Source organism: Pelmatolapia mariae, linkage group LG15, assembly GCF_036321145.2.
Source record: "Pelmatolapia mariae isolate MD_Pm_ZW linkage group LG15, Pm_UMD_F_2, whole genome shotgun sequence".
In the NCBI taxonomy this organism is placed as follows: Eukaryota; Metazoa; Chordata; class Actinopteri; order Cichliformes; family Cichlidae; genus Pelmatolapia; species Pelmatolapia mariae.
This window is the reverse complement of record NC_086240.1, coordinates 34,554,407-34,571,503: the sequence shown is the minus strand read 5'-3', so window position 1 is coordinate 34,571,503 and position 17,097 is coordinate 34,554,407. Positions and strand designations below refer to the sequence as shown.

The following is a 17,097-nucleotide window of genomic DNA, read 5'->3' as shown; positions in this document are numbered from 1 at the left end:
TTCTCTGCTGCAAAAATGCAACAAAGTGGTCCATTGTGTGGTTTGAGGTCACAGGAACGGTTTTGAAATGTTCTTTGTGTGGTCATCAATTTTGTAAAAGTTTTCAGCACGCACACAAATTGATGAGGACAGGTGATTTTGAAACCCAAAAAGGTGAACCAGGAGAAGACGCTGCCAAGAAGGTTGAGAGCCGTCCCGCATCTGAGCGGGCATAATTACTTCTTAAGTTGTTGCTGACAGACGCAAAGAAAGTGTGAGCTGCTGAGTCGCAGAACTTGGCATCATCTTAACAGAGATTTCCAGGTCCTGATCATGGCACCCACGCCCCACCATTCCTCAATCACCTTAGAAAAACTGCACCGCTAATCTGTTTGGTCCCCTCTCCATATGGTATCCTTTGACCAGCGGCATAGGGAAACGCAGCTGAAGCAAGCCAGGCTTTTATTTTACATTGTGATTGGCTTATTGTGGATTAGAAATGAAATGACTGGCATTCAAAGCAAAATGTAATGTGTTTCTCACTCATTGCTTGTTTTTTTTGTTTTTTTTGTTCCGTTTATTATCGTAGGCGATTGAGCCTGCTATCATCTAGATATCAGTGCTGCTGACACATGTATTGTGGGTTGGCCGATGGCCACGTCTGTCTTCTCATTGCATTGGCTTCTACTGATATGCCTGCTTTCTGTTGCTGGTATCATTTGTTCTTGGTTCCCCGGAGTGTGTTTTCTGTTTTCTTTCTCCTGCTGTTTAACATAGTCCCTTCTGGCCTCTTCTTTAATCTGGCGTTTGGGATTATCTGTATTGAAACCATCTCAGGTTCATGTAACACCTTATATATTAGTCATGTGTGTTCCATGTAGAGCCAGACTTCTGCTTTTCTTTTAATTCACTTTTTCTTCTTCTTTTTGTCTTAAGGAGTTGGTGCTGCTGGTAGGTTCACACCTCACTGTTTCTCAGCTTGCCAAATGCACATATCAGCATGAGGCAGTGTCACGTTGCCATTTACAAGCAAAAATCCACATAGCTTCCTGTCGTCAGCGGTGCCTGATCTCAACCCAAGTGTATTTGAAGATCATTTGGAAGTAGTAAGTGTCACATGCAAATAGCTTGTTCAGTTTGCCTCCGAGCATCACGGCTGAGTGAACGGCAGACACTGGCAGTTGGCCACTAAACTGGTTAGTGGCTGCGAGTTAATGACAGGAAGACATGCTCAGACAGGACAGACAAGTCTACTTGTTTTCTTATCAAACTATAAACATTTTACTGTGTTCAGAGCTATTTTCTTGCTTTTATTTATTCACCCTTCCTGCAACTCCCAAGGGGTGTAGGCTTTGGCTCAAGGACTGCATTGACTACTTGAACGCTTCTGTATCAGCAGAGATTGTATTACTGTGAATGTTGAGTGCTGTCTGCACACCACAAGCCTTCCTGCCATTAAAGTAGTGGGAGGCAGCGCGGCTTGGCTGCCTTTCAGCTGTTCTTATGCCAAAAGCTGCTTTTCTGAAGGCACTGTTCAGCACGTGGGCCTTTAACTATAGCCAAAAAATGCAGGGAAAAAAACACATACAGTTACTTCATTACGTGGGCTGAAGTCATGAGGGAATCCCAGCAGGCCTGACAGTGACGTAGGCAAAAGGAAAGGACTAAGGCTTTGGGATGGCCTGCAGGTTCTGAGCCAACCTGCTCAGACAGATGTAAGCTTTGTGAACGCAGTGGGTTCGGCACCAGACATGTGCCCCGTGCTCATCTGCCCGGATACCAGGCCACAGCTGCAACATGCTGACGTGTCCATCAGACCTGAAGCATTTCTGTTACATTTAGCATTACGTTTGTGTCAGCTGGCACTAACAACCCACCCGAGTAATCAAAAACTAATTTAATCAAATCTAAATCCTTTGCTAGCAGATCAAGCTGCTGGTATTTATTAGGCAGAGATGTTTAATCCACATCTAATACAGAACTAACCACCAGCAGTGTTTTTTTTTTCTTTTCTCTGTGTGCAAAGAAGTCTTTATCTTAGGTTTCCAATCATCCATCAACCGTGTGCACACAAAAGGATGGATTGTAAAAGATCACAATGCAGTGACGTGACCACGTAGTCTCTATATAAACCGACAAGTTAATCCAGTTTTCATGCCATTCAATGAAAAATGCCCCCCCTCCACCTTTCCCATGCTAGACGAAGCGCCGTCATATCATCACTCTGGAGCCACAATGGCAGTGCACTGAAACCTGCGAGCTGCAACACGCAGCCTGTCTCCTGAGCTTCTGTTTTTCATGGCAAAGTTCTGACCTGGTAACTGCCTTCATAGTAATCACTGGAGGTACTAAAGTAGTTAATATTAATATTAGCAGTACAGGTGGCTTGATTAAATGCACTAATTGTATTTAAAAAAGTAGTGGGGTTATTTTTGTTTTGTTTTTTTTAAACCATGAAGGGAATAGACACAGAGTAAAGTAGTGAAAGCTTAAGCAGAAATGAACATGGATCAGTGGACACAGTAACAGCTGCCTAAAATGAAAGCACTGATCTGTTGATATGACTTGTTTGTTCACTTTCTCTGGAAGTTGTTTCAGAAAACTGTTTCTTTTTTGTGTTTTTTTTTAGGTTGCGGTTTAGCTGCACAAAAGAAAAATGAAAAAAAAAAAAAAAAAAAAAGCAAAACAGAACAACAAAGAACGGGTACCAGCCGGTATAAATGAAACTGTTGAGCCATGAGAGAGTTAACCATAAAAATACTGATGTCATCTGTTGTTTTCACTGCAGCACAGACTGCGATGGCCTCCTTAAGAATGGTCTGCGTCTCCCCACCAGAGCTGTCGTCACATGAGATTTATGTCTGCTCCTGTAATAATACAGTGTCTGCTCGAAGCTCTCGGTAGGGTTGTAACATGGCAAAGTCAATATCCACCAGCGAGGCATTATCAGCAGCAAACGTTTCAGCTGAATCAGCAGAGACCTCTCTTCTTCTTTTTTTTTTTTTATTTGAATGTTCAGCTGATAACTTTTCAGGCAGTTGGGGACGGTCTTCTCTCTAACAGAGAAACATTTTCCCTGTCAGTTGTTTGGCCTTGAAGTTACATGTGTCTGACGTGCAGAAATGCAAACCTTTCCACACACATGGTTACATGTTGTTCCTGTGGTTATTCTTTGACCTCTTTTAAGCAGCTCGTATTGTTTTTTTTATTTACCTGACTTATATCAGTATCCAGCCTTATAATTGAATCTTTTTATGATTTTTAGGATTTCCTTCCATTTTCCTAGAAGTATTGAACCTCAGCAGTTTTCCTTTCGCACTGCTTACAGTTTCTTATTAATAATAATACTACTCATATTGTTTCAGAGTGTTTCAGACATGTGAGCAAGGAGCAGTGACTTTCCTCTGTTTCCAAATGACATGCAGAGGCCTTTTTTACATTTCCTTCGAGTGAAATCAGAGCACTGTAGATCATATGGTGGTTTTAGCATGCAAAACACTATTAGCCTCGCTCGCGTGCACGGCTTAATCCAGTTGCTTGATGGCCACAGATTTCACTGCTGAGAAGTGGATCGCTGGATTATTGCTGCTATATGCCCACTTAATTTATAGCATAGCTGGCGCTAATCAGATTTGGCCTAGACTTGCTGGTAGGGTTCAGTGGAAAATACGTGACCGGCCTGTGCGACACTTCCTCAATGATCTTGTTGTTGCTCCACTGGGGTTCAATGGAGCCTGTGTTATTGCCTTACGAGGTAATACTGCGAGGAATGCGAGAGTGAGGCATAATCAAGACCAGCACCACTAACCGACTTTTTGCTGTTATCCCTACCCCGTTCCTTTTTTCCCCATTTTGTCTAGATTCAGAGGTAATCGTGAATCCCTTGCTGCAAACATCTGTCATTTTAAATGCTATCCTCAGTTAATATCCAAGCAGCATGTTAACTATTTGAATGCACACAGTGGACATAAATAAAGACTGAAAAGTGCACTTTATTGTGACTAACTCAGTTGATTCTCTTTCTTTATTGCAATAGTTGTGTGTTCCGACTAAAATATTTGCTTACCTGAAATTACAGGCGTGTTGTTCATTTCAGTTTCAGGTTAACAGCCTTTCCGGTTAATGTTTTGCCTCAGGAGGAGAATGCAACTTGTTAATTGAAGTAATGATTTCTGCATATTTCTTAGTTGCTGCAGGTAATTGTGTGCGAGCTAAGCATTTTGGCTGTTCAAGTATATGTTTATTTTATTTAAAAAGATCATATGTAAATTAGTGTACACAGAAAGCAGCTTGTATACTTAAACAGTTTGAAGTAGAATGGGTGTGGTTGCATTTTTTTTTCTTCTTCTGCGACCTCCAGTGTGTAGTATTTAAATAATTTGTGTTACATTATTTGTTGAGAAAAGTGTGTAAACTTTGCTGCAGAGAGCACCGTGGTGTAATAATCTGATAAATTCAGGTGTGATGATTGAGTCGACTGAGCGTTGATATTAAAAGTAAAGACAGACAGAATTATTCATGAGGGGCAGGCAGACGTATGTTTGCCCGGGAATGTTGTTGATAACATCAGTACAAAGCCTGTTTCTCTACTAACGTAACAGTATGGTACAAGCTATCGATGCATGACAGCATGCTGAATGATATAACAACTTGCAGGATTTCAGTTAACCCGCATCGCGTTAAAACATCGATGCCATTTAAGTCTGTCTGCACGTCCATTTGGATTGAGCTTGTTTTTTTTTTTTTTGTTTTTTTTTTTTTATTTAAACCAGATGTAAAGAAAGAACATACACCACGAACCATCTACGGAAACTAAACCGAAACAACTTTTACAGTGTCACCCACCCACTCACGTCAGCGAGCAATACGCCGAGACGGGGCACAAAAAGCAGATTACAGCTTTAAAAAAATCTAATTCTCAGATTTTTAGTCAAGCAGAACAGACAGACATTCATTTTAATATCTAGTTTCAGGACCTGCAGAGACCTCACACGGCTCATCTCAAACCGCAGATGTTTTATCAGGAACAAGGTGGTTTGTTGTTTCAGTACATGAAAGGAAATTAACACTTTTATTCCAAATGTGAAATGCAAGATAAACAATCTGCAATCTTGCTGGCACATGAACGTACCCGCTGAGGAAAAACCCTTGGGTTTTAATGCTCCTTTCTCACTGAGAATTTTTTTCTTTCTTTCTTTCATTGCTCATTGTGGCACGCATGCCGAAAACATCATACGGGCGTGTGTGAGCCCAGTGCTTTTTTGTATGTTGATGGGTTTATGAACAAAGTCTGCAAAGATGAATCCTGCTCAAATGAATGGTTTTGGTTCAAGAGTGGAAATCGCACGCAGCCACTCTTGAACATAAACAGACGGGAATCAAATTAAAAAAACTTAAAGAGTCTTAAAGGTTTCATCAGAAAGGCTTCAGTCTGCTTTTGTAGGAGGAAGATTTTGATTTGTCCTAAATCAAAAGGTGGTGGAGAGAGTCACAGGTGTAACCAAGCCATTTTGTGGCTCCTCGTAGATGGGGGCGATGCCATCTTGGAAGAGAGTTCTCACATCAGCTCACATCTCAAGTTAAAGATGATCAATTGAACATCTTTGTATGGATTTGCTGTTACACCCTCACCCTCCACGCTCCCCAAGAGGACAGATGTGGCCAAAACCTGGCAGGAAAATAGCCAGCATGGCAGAACAGAGCCACCAGATCCTTCCTCTGTGTATGGGGTTAAGGGTTCAGGGTTTTCCTTTCATTTATCAAGAGTCTGTATGTGCTTGTATGTTGAGCCAGCCTGGGTCACTTTATCTTGTTGGAATTAGACCCTTAGCTCCCATTCTTATCACTCTGTCCTGTTTGCTCAGACCTTGCAGTCTTCCACTTCCCAAATGTGGGTTTTAAAAAAACAGGGTTAACCCATTAGCTGCTAGTGTTCTTTTTTTTATACCCCATTCATCCAGCTGCTTACGTTTCTGTTCCAGTGGTTCCTCAATTCCTCTCACCCACTCATGGTTTCCTGCTATCTATCCCAGTAGGTAGTGTCTACTTAGACTTAGCTGTTAAATGAACCCAAGGAATATATCCACACAAATGCCAGAGGTTTTTTTTTTAAAAAATAAGAGGACTTTCTTCCAGAGGTTTTATCGGCGGTCCCTGTGAGATCTATTCTTCATAATTTGGTTGTACATATAAAGTGCTGTTCTATATAATTGATCCATTTGTTGTAAATACAGACTTGGAGGCAGACTGTTGCAGTTTATTCTGAATGGAAGACTAAACCTGAGGGGTTAGCGGGGTGTAGCTTGTATGCTTTATAAATAAATATTGGAGCCATGTTTCTGGTTTTGAAGCACTGTGGGAGGCAGGTGACAGAGGTTGCTGGACGCGATGAATACTCATGACTACTTACACAGGAATGAATGCCCATTGTGCCTGTTCCCACTGACTACAAAAGCCAGATGTTGGTGGGGTTGTTGTCCAGTAAGCCCTCGTAAAGGTGGCAGTAAAACTGCAGAGGAAGTTGTCTGCTGTTGTCAAGTTCTCAGAAGCTCCTGAGTTAACCCCTTTTCCCGACATACTGAGATATGGAAATGTTTCCCAGAGAAGGAGCAACACCATGGTATAATTTGTTTGGTGTAAATGAGTTTGTAAAGCATTTTGACTGGCAAAAAAGGAAGACAGACAGGGCATGAAAGCTGTTTGTTTTCTCGCCACAGGATCTTGTACACATAGAATTTCTTAGTGCAACAGCAGCTTCTAAATATTCTAAATATTACTCGTGTAACTAGTCGAAAATGTCGAGACATTTCCCCCACGAACGCTGATTTCTCACGTGTAGTACAGTACAAAGAAACCCCATGAGGGGGTTTTAAGGGAAATCACCCATTGCCACTCAGACGGCTTCACTGCAAATTTCACAGCAAGCTGTGGTCTAGATACTAAATGCCTTATCACTCACTCAAGAGTCAACCTCTGGCCGTTTTGCTGCAGTTAAAAAGGAGTAGTGGTAGTGCTTCAGCTCTTTTAAGCACTCTTAACTCCCCGAATCCTGTTGTTAATAAGTACCCGGCTTTATGACTCTAATATAAACCAGAAGGCCCCCCCCACCCACCCCCTCTGACCGGGATTCAAAACTAGTCATCTAGCTACTCTTCACAAGTCAGAGCTCCAAAACAAATCAAGGTGTTCTTGAAATAATAGCATCTGAAATGTTGCATGGCAGCATGAAAATTTTGTTGTTTTTTGCTGATAGACAGCAAAGAAGATGTAAAAAAAAAACATTTGTCACGCAGGCAAAAATATGTGATGCTCATGCAAAAAGTGAGAAGCATACATGTTTCTGCAGCGCAGATATATACGTGTTAACATCTTACTCGCTTATTACTTTTTTTTTCTTTTTTTTTTAAGGTTTCCCACACACATCTTTATTTATTTATTTTTTTTGAGCTTATGTGGTAATCAACAGCAAATATTTGAGGTTTTGACAGAGAGCAGCGTAACTGAGGAAAACTGAAGCTGATTTGTTGTTTCACATTAAAAAGAAATATCCTAATGTCATAACTAAAAAAAACTAAAAGCTGAAAAGCTGAATCTCTGGTTAAGATAAGCCACAAAGTGAGAAAAATTCAGCTACAGTCAGATTTTCTTTTAGTTCAGGCAGTATACAACAACAACATCAATGTAGTCGTTTGTAATGCACGCTGTCATATAGAAAGTCTTTATAAGCAAGCGCACCTCCTCGTTTGGGGAAGTGGAGGGAACATATGTATTGGTGCAATGTAATTTGCACCATCTAGCATGAAGGAAATCATGTTACTGATCATCAGTGGCATGAAACAAAGAGACCACTTCTGCTTCCCCCTGCACAGGAAGAGTCAACAGACGAGCTTTGTTGTAATCACTTCTGTCTTTGAAATTACATATATGACAAGAAGACAGGGAGAGAGAGAGAGAGGGGCGCAGTATCCGGAGCTGTAATGCTCATGGCACAAACATGAAGTGAACACCAGAAATTGCGTGACTGTGATGTGTGACTTCTTAAAAAAAACCCACTTTAAGCAACATGTGCTATCAAGATAACGTGTGCGAGTGCGTTGTTCCGAAATGGATTTGCTTGTCATTTAATGCTTTATTGCTGCTAGATAGTCGGGAGTCGAGAGTTTGCTTCCTGTCATTCTCGGCATCTTTCCCCTTGGATCCCACTGTAAATACAACGTGCACAAGTTGTTTCAGTCGAACCAGATCCAGCTCGGTGAGGCGCCATAATCCTGCTTTATTATCCGTCTGACAACTGCAGGCGTTCAGTTGCGCCTCGATTGCCCCTAAAGAATGCACTGAATCAATATTGAATATCTGTCAGCTGCCTTACTACATCTGCTCCGTCAGTTGTCACTTCCTTCGCCCTATGTGGAAACAAAGTTTCACAGCTCTTGTTTCCTTGCGCAACATTTCTCTTAACACCATGGTATAGAGTGGCTGAAATATTTCTATTGTGGTTTTTATTGGTGCATGATAATGTTGGGGTGAGGGGATGTAACTTGCACTTTATCAAACACCTCTGAAGCTTTTCGATTCTTAGTAGTGGAAGAAGTTTGTGCTTCTGAAGCGCATTTTCTCAGAATGAGCTGCAGGGTTTCAGCTCTGCTGCTGAATTTGACTTCTTGCTGTACCTAACTCCAGACTGTGACTATTTAATACTTGGTGTATAAGAAATGTATACTTATTTTGGCGGTACAGGAACATAAACGGCACCTAAATTTATAGTGTCATGTGCAAATTTTCATTCATCGGTCTGGTGTGTCATTTGTGTCGTGCACAATTAATTCTCTGTGGATTACTAATGTTGTGCAAATGTAAGTTGAGCTTTTGCATGAGTCACACAGGTATAATGTTGCACAAGCTGTTGTTTTCCATTTGAATATCTTGTTGAGAAATTGGCTGATTGGAAAAACACATCTCCTGGCGATGGCCAGGATGCTTGTATGTGTTCTTATCAAGTATTCACAGCTATGTAAACACAAGATATGGAAAAAGGTTAATTTTCCTGTGAGTGGCACCATGGCTTTCAGTTGGAAGCCTCAAGAAACCGCGGGCCTGAAAAGTGGATACGCTGTTTACCCTCTCGTGCCTACATGTAATTATACTACCAAACCTGTGAAACTCTGGTGAGATTTCCTGTGTAATTCCAGCTAGCCGCACGCTGGAGAAAAACAACCTCTGTGCTCAAGAAAATACCTGTAATGATGAGGTATGCTGTGCCCAGGATTGCTGTGCTGGTCACATTTTCAAAGGGGATTCATAGATGTTGTCATCTGTAAGAAAAGCAAATGCAAGCCTGAGATATCAGCTGAAAAAACAATCCAAAAACTGTGTTTGTGTGCCACTGCGTTGCGTGTAGTTGTGATACAGATTGAGCTAACCTCGAAAAGACGATCATTCATGCTTTCATTTAAAGGATACTCAATGAGTAGACGCAACGCAAAATCTGAAGTTTGTGAAAGACAAAGATCGTGCCAGATGGTGGTTATCGAGATCAGTTTCTTTCAAATATTAGTCAGCATAGCCGAATGAGTACTGGCGTACAGTCACTGCTGCTTCTTGTCATGACTGGAGCTTGGCATGTCCAGCACCTGCACTTGAATTTCATTTCCCCTCGCGCTGTCGACTCTGCTCTTATCTGTATGTGACTGATCTAAACGCGGCCTCCCCAAACCCTCGCCTCTTAGCATTTTGACCAGATTCTAGGTTAGCGGGGTTTAGCAGGGGATCTTTGAGGCGTCGTTACTGTCAATAGGTTGAAGGTCACTGCTTATAGTACAGCCTGCTTTGCATACCTGGGCACTTATGGAGCAGGTGTGTAGGAGAACAACTGCAACCTACGTGACTTTCAGAAAACTCCCCACTGTGTGTCTCACTCTAAAAGGGGAAAACACAGCAGTGAAGCCTCAGTGATGTGACACTTGTGTGAATATTAATTCAACCTTTGCTAATGCTGCTGAGACAGCGTTGCCTAAAATCTTTTGCTAGTAGGCTGAAATTCATCTCGACTCATAGCCAACCAGGTAAAAAAAGTGATGGTTCTTCCTGTGATTTCACTTCCTCTTGTTGTTGAGGTTGAAACAGTTTGTCCTGTTCCTCGCATGTTTTGTTTTGTTTGACTAATCCTTCACAATGTACGTTACCTTTAAAGACTGTGTATTTTGTGTTTCACAGGAATCTCGAATTACAATTTGCATTTTTGTTAGTAATATTAAACATTTTGTTCTCCTTTGTGTTTTCCTTTTTTGAGTAGACAGGGTAGCGCTGAGATTTTACAGAACTTTTATTTATTCATTAATAGTCACAGAGTTTTCTTGCAGGATTATTGAAACCAGAAAATCAAAAATGGAGAAACTACTAGATGAGTATCAAGGGTGATCTGAATAGGTAATGATCTTTACAGAGAGTGGGAAGTGGCAATCTGACGCTCTGTTCTTTCTCTTCCTCAGGTCTTTGTAGGCTGTCAGCAAAGACTTGTACTCCCTCCTTCTTTACTTCCACGTCTTGTGCCTCTCTGAACCAGCCACCTCTGCTACCGGCTTCGGTTTCTCCCCAACTGTAGGAAAAACCACTGAGACAAGAGAGAGGCCTCTGTCTTCAGAACTGCAGCCAACCTCTGACTGCATGTCAGCAAGCTCCTCTTTTTTTCACCTTTCACTCCCCCTCAGAGACCCACATTTCATCGTAACCTCCAGACCTACAGCGAGCTGCTAGCTGCCTCCTCCCAGGTTCAGTTGGCTATTGCTCCCCCTATTGTTGACCCCTGACTGGCCTTCGACTGGTGCTCCTTCAGCAGGGGAGGGAGGGGAAAGAAGGCCTCTGAACGCTTTGCCACTTTCCCTGGAGATGAAGTTGCAGGCCGTCATGGAAAATCTGCACAGGCAGCAGAGGGCCAAGCTACTGATGGAGCAGCAGCTACAGCAGCAAGCCGCCGCCCAACAGACTCAGGTCCGTGCGGCCGGAGGGGATGAGCTGATAGGGAGCCCGGCACCTGAGACGGAGCAGACTCAGATAGCGGCTCTTGCAGCCATGCGTGCCGCGGCGGCCGGGCTGCAGAGGGTGTCGGACAGCCCCATGTCGGAGCGCAGCAGTGGTGGTGACGAGGAAGGCGATGACGAGGACAACGATGAAGGAGAGGAGCAATACAAGGACATGATGGGGTCAGATGAAGAGGAACAGATGTAAGTAAATTTCTTTGCTGGACTTTTCTGAAAATTTCAGTGACTAGCTTCTGTGTGTAGTGTAGTTTTTCAATATATAAATGTATTTGTGACGCACACAGCAAACAGAAATGGGACGAGGAGGACTTTGAAGGTGAGATGGAAGAAGACTTTGAGGATGACCTTGGAGAGGAAGGTCTGCCTACAGGTCATGATGCAGTAGCCCCTGGCAAGGGCATCCTCCTGCTGCCTCACCGCCAGCTTCACCCCCATTCCCAGCTCCTGAAGGTCCGTCCCAGTGTTGAGCAGGAGTCCCGCTCAGCAGTGGGAGCACATCTGCATTCACATACCACGCATAACCATTTGAGTGGGCAGGACCACGGAGACTGGACCTACGAGGAGCAGTTCAGACAGGTACCATCACTTTCTGGTCCATTACTGTATGGAGGTCTGCACCGACAATTAGAGGTTAAAGTAGGATTTGGCAGGTGGGGGAACCCTAAGGTCAGATGTGTGTGTGTGGGGAGGAACAGTTACGTTGTGCATTATATAATGCCGTGTTACATTTGCAATTGTGGCAGCTTTCCAACCCTTAAACGGTATAAAGCTGAATATTGGTACCTATTACTAACGAATACAGTAAGCTTCAATTCATTCTGATGGCTCTTATAATCTCTCAGCTTCCTCTCGTGTCCTCTTTCTTGCATTTTTCTCCAGCTTGGGGAGCAAAATGATCACACACTAACATATGTTTTTTTTCCTGTGTCTTATAAATCAAGCTATTTGAATCACTCAGTCCACTTCTGTACCTCGAACACACCTTTATATCTACACCATGAACAAATCACAGAAATGAGACAAAAAAAGGAAGCGTGCAGGCAGGATCTTGGAGTGACCTCACTGACTCTGTGACACTGGCTAAAATGAGCCATTGCAGTTTGTGATAATGGAAATGAGCCAATCAGATTTAATTGCTCATTAACCGAAAGTGTCTGAGCACCATTCTGGATCATTCTGGCCCACTTTAACCCCCTGCTAACAACAATCTCCCAGATACCAGGGGATTATGTGAATGCAACTGGATGTACGTATTTCAGATTCAGGCCGAGCTGGGTAAAATGGTTAAACAAACTGGTGCGATATGGTACAAGTGAATCAGAGTAGAGGAAAAAAGTCAGTTGTCTTACTATTAAAATGTGACCAATTCAATTATAGCTTTGTAAATTATAATACTCTGCCGTGCATAAACACTTATTTCTTATATCTTAGCCCCAGCTGTAGTTGCCATTTAAGTCATTTAAGTCCGCAGCTTTAACTGTTGCTGTCATTACTGCTGATTGATGGTATTAAGGGCTACAGACTGGAGGGACTCTGGCCAAAGAAGCGGATTAGTCTAAAATATTTGTTGTTGACCAGTGGGCCACATCTGGCCCTCAAGCCATTCACATTAAAACTCCATGGCACTTTCTCAGCGGCATGTGATGTAATCTGACCAGGGTGGGAAATTAGCACTAGCCACCGGGCAAAATGTTGATAAAGGCTAAGGTGAGGGTTTTAAGTTTGCCTTTGCCACTTCAGTCTGGTCAAGGCAGATAAGTGAAGAGACAATTTCTTCCGGTGGCAGCTTGGTGCCTGGTGAGATTTTTGATTTTCCAACTAATGTGGACTAAGAATGAAAGAAAGTTGTTCCTTGTCTTGAAGAACTGGAAGCTGAGGAAGAGGAGCTCAGAGGGATCAGGGAGGGCTGTGGGTGGGTTAGAGTGCATGTTAACAGCTTTGCCATGCTGGCGTTTACTGTAAACATGCTAGTGGGCTGGATATTATGAGGGAGGCCCTGGTGGAATAAAGACGGGCTGTTTACGTGAAGAGATTTAAGACTGTCAACAGCTTAGTTTGGATAGAGGGCAGCTGTCGATAAAAAGGGAACGCAAGCGGGAAGATGGTTGGTTAAAAGTTTATTTCAGATGATATAAAACTGAATTCTTTACTGTATTTATTTTTACATTTGACACAAACATGACACACAGATGATGCGGAAAAGCAAAATACAAACCCTAATACTCAGATTAGTAGCAAAATGAATCCATAGGCTTTATTATTTCTAAAATGTGCAATTATGCGAACTTCAAAACTGCTCACAGAGTAGTATTTTTAGCCTCCTTAAATTAAAAAAAACAAACAAAACTACTTCTGCATGGTGTGACAACTAAATGTTGTTTTGCCAGTTTAAAAATGTAATATACACTAACCCGCCATCACATTCAGCAGTTTATTACATAATGAAAGCCACCATTAAAGTGCAACCTCACGTCCTGTCGCACAATTCTAACCATAAAACATATTTTATCAGGACAGATAACAGACAAGCTGCTAAACTGCTTCAGAGGAAAAGAGAAAAAGCTTTTAATACAGTTAACTTTAGTTTTTATTTATTTTTAAGTCAAACATCTTTGCCACGTTGCTCCTAGCTGACATGTGCTCCAGTTTTAAGCCAAACTATAGATTATGTCATTTAAGGCACATTTCTTGTAATTACAGAGTACGTGGACTCAAACTCTCTGAAACCTATAGTCTGCTTCTCTAAATAGTCCACCCCTCCCTCTGTAAATGTTGTGTGTGACTTGACTGGCTACTTTTGGGTTTTTATTATTATTATTATTTTATTTTTATCATGGCACCTCAGTCAGCAGAGGATCAGACAGGGCTGTGTTAGTGCAGCAGACCGTTATATAATCAAGACAGTCAGCACCATGGCTGGTCAGATACCCAATAGATTGGGTAACACTGTGTCACGCCTACACAACTTAAAGCCTGAGAAGAGGGAACTCAGCATTGTGGCATGATATAGGGAATTGGGTAACAACAGTAAAATCTGTGTAGAGCTCACGGTGTTCCTCGACGGTCTGTAACGTTGTAAAACCAGGTTTTTCCAGTCTTGAACATCCACTTATTTTGCCCCCAGATGATTACAGTTGATGGAAATAATTGCAGCCGTGGCCTGGCACGACGAAGACAGTCTGTCCCCTGATAATTCTAACCTCAAGCAAATCAAAATTGTTGACCTCAGCCTTAATTTGTATGTGGCGTGCACCAATTTTATTTTGCTTCTTCTTTTTTTGTTCAGAACCTAACGTTTGTGGTTTCTCCCCGTCATGTGAAAAACGGTAAAATCCGCAAACGGCTTCAGTGCAAACTTGACTTGACGCGCTCTGAGCGCATAGACATGCGCATAGCACAGTCATAGATGCCCCTGTGCAAACAAAAAACAAAACAAAACAATAAAACCTGCTTATTAAAGGCTTCTTGGGATTATATGTACCTCTGAGTATTTGTGCAATCATCTGAAACATATAAAAATACTGTATGATGCAGCTATCAAGGCCAGGAAAGCTACACCCACAAAAAAATCCCTGTCACCACCTGTCCATACCACCAAGCCCTCGTGGCAATTAAAAGACACATGAGGCTGTAATTTATGTTGGTTAAAATATTGCACTTGTCATCACTGCGCAAAACGGGCAACTAGTGCTGCGTCAGAACAACCGAGCTGATGGTCCGTTTTTATCAAGATATCATGAAAAGTTTTTGGGTGTAGACTTAATATCTCTATCACAGAGGGGGGAGAAAAGAGGGTTTGATGGGTAGCACTAACCTCCTCGCTTACAATTACACATGTTCAGATATGTCATGTGCTGGTAGGGTGCTTTGGAGGGCACTGGGTGGAAAGGAAGGGGTTAAGACTGTACAGTTTATTTTGGGCAGGTGGGTGGAGGCTGTTGGAATGTGCCTGATGGAGGGTGATAATGTGGCCACTAGGAACCTCAGATCCTCAGCAGAAACTTTGCGTGCCTCTATCAGTGCAGAGCAGTTGGAGCACTTCCAAACTGAAAACTGCCCTTTTTTCTTCTTTATGTTCCTACAGCACAAATGTCTCAGTGTGGCACCACAGGTCCATAGCAGTGGTTATACACACAGGGGACAGGAGAGAATGTATAAGAACATTGTACATAAACGGTTACCAAAAAAATGCATCCTTAATCACTTTACAAGACAACAACAGGGTCATAAAAGCTCTAGTGCACAATATAAATACAATAAACATAAGATGTGGATTCAGCGAACTAAAACCAGCCCACACCCAGCTTTTAGTTGAGGTTTGCCCCAGGCTGTGTTGGAAAGATATATCAGCAAACCTGCATTCCTGGTGGATCACCCAGCCACCTTCCTTCTATCTCGCCTCTTTCGCCTGAAAGGTCAGACTAAATGAAGCCGAGAGGTCTGCCCTGGTCGGATGTCTGATTACGCTGTGGTTTTAAATGAATTAATCAGACTATTCAAGGCATTTTGCCAGCTGCGTCATATCTGGCCGAGGCAGAGCGGTGCCAAATGAAATAAAAGAGCGAGGATTTATACAGATATCAAATAATGCCAGGGTTGTTGGATTATTTGTAAATGCAACTGATTTGTCTGTCTGGTGAAGCTATTTCAGTGATACCGCCGCAAACGGAACACATGTATGACCCTCCCCGATATGTCTGACTCTTGGAATTGTCCGTATCAGTATCACGCTCCATTTTTATTCCCAGCTAGTTATTAAATTAAGCCTATAGCTAGGAGACCTGCATGCATTTGTTTCCATCAATCTCCACTGAAATACTGGGCGATTTGAGTGGAGGCTTTGTTATGGCATAGTTATTGATAAAAACTTGGAAAGCTTTGAGAGAGAGTTAGAAATCCAAATCAAATTAGGAATCCAAATTCCTACATAAAAGGAAGAATAACTATTTGTAGCAGCTTCATTTATTATTTCATGCATTCTGGTGTTGACCTGATCACCTTTCAGAAATACTGAGCTTTTCAAAACAAAGTTGATGTACAATAACAATCAGGTTTCAGTTATTATGTTGTCTCTTTGTGGTGCACATGTCAGCATAAAAAGCTACCTTTTTTATGAACACTATCCTCCTCGGGCCAGAGGCCATGCAAAGCCTTTGAAGTATCCCGTCCTGTGTCTCTGTCTGCTTTAAACACCAGCAGCTGGGCAGATGGAGCCCAGATGGACAGTAAAGAAGGGATGTCTTTAAAAATTCATGGCACTCACAGTGATCAGGGAGGGGGAGGGGGGACTGGCACTAAACATTAAATTGCTAACACACACATATATATTAGGAGGTATGGGGGCGGGGGGCTGTCTGTTAGTGACTACAGGAAGTGTAGCTCCAAAGAGAGCCAATTGGGAGCGACACTTATTGGGATTGCCCATCAGGTTTCTGCTGATACAGCTGTCTGAAAGGTGCTCAGTGGGTTTATGTTCTACGTTAGCGAAGCCGTTTGTTCTGATTTGACGTGAGTTTCATTTATTTATCACAATTCTGTTTATTCCTTCTGCTTCTGTATAGCCCACAAGCTCCTGTTGAAAGATTTGTGATAAAATGCAATGAAATGGAACTTAAACCACATCTTGCTGCCCTTCTTGGATTTCGTAATCAGATGACCCTTTTACTGTTAATGACTGACTAATGTCAGACTATACGTCTGTGTTTGATCAATATTTCACATGCTATTGAGCTTTTATCCGATCCATCTGCTTGGTTTTATCATTAAGAAATCAGCGAGCGATTACTTTTATCAAGCGTGTCATTTGGATTTTCAGACCTAAGCCAGATATTCTGCAATATTCTGCAGACTCATTCCTAATCTAGTCTGCAGGGTTCAAAATGAATCAGCTCAGGCATGTTTCACTGTGCTCTGAGACGCCTCTGTTTGCCATCTGTGTTTAACAAAGTGACAACACAGGGTTAATGGGCTCTGCTTATGTCATGAAAACAAAAGGCAAAGGAATAAGGCCACAGCAGCACGGGAAGACCTCTCAGTCTTCCTGTTGAAGGGAGGAGGAGCAGCAAAGGGGGTAGGTGTGACA

At 42.3% G+C, this 17,097-nt stretch overlaps 1 protein-coding gene across 2 annotated transcripts in view; it reads left to right on the top strand.

Annotated features, from left to right (window-relative positions):
- The window catches only part of arid3a (AT-rich interactive domain 3A), a 44,622-nt gene that overhangs the window by 2,807 nt on the left and 24,718 nt on the right, over positions 1-17,097 (top strand). For both annotated transcript variants that reach the window (XM_063495848.1, XM_063495847.1), the window contains exons 2-3: positions 10,467-11,198; positions 11,300-11,591. In XM_063495848.1, coding sequence (XP_063351918.1) covers positions 10,864-11,198; positions 11,300-11,591 — 627 coding nt within the window. In that variant the 5' untranslated portion in view covers positions 10,467-10,863. The remainder of the gene's footprint in view (positions 1-10,466; positions 11,199-11,299; positions 11,592-17,097) is intronic.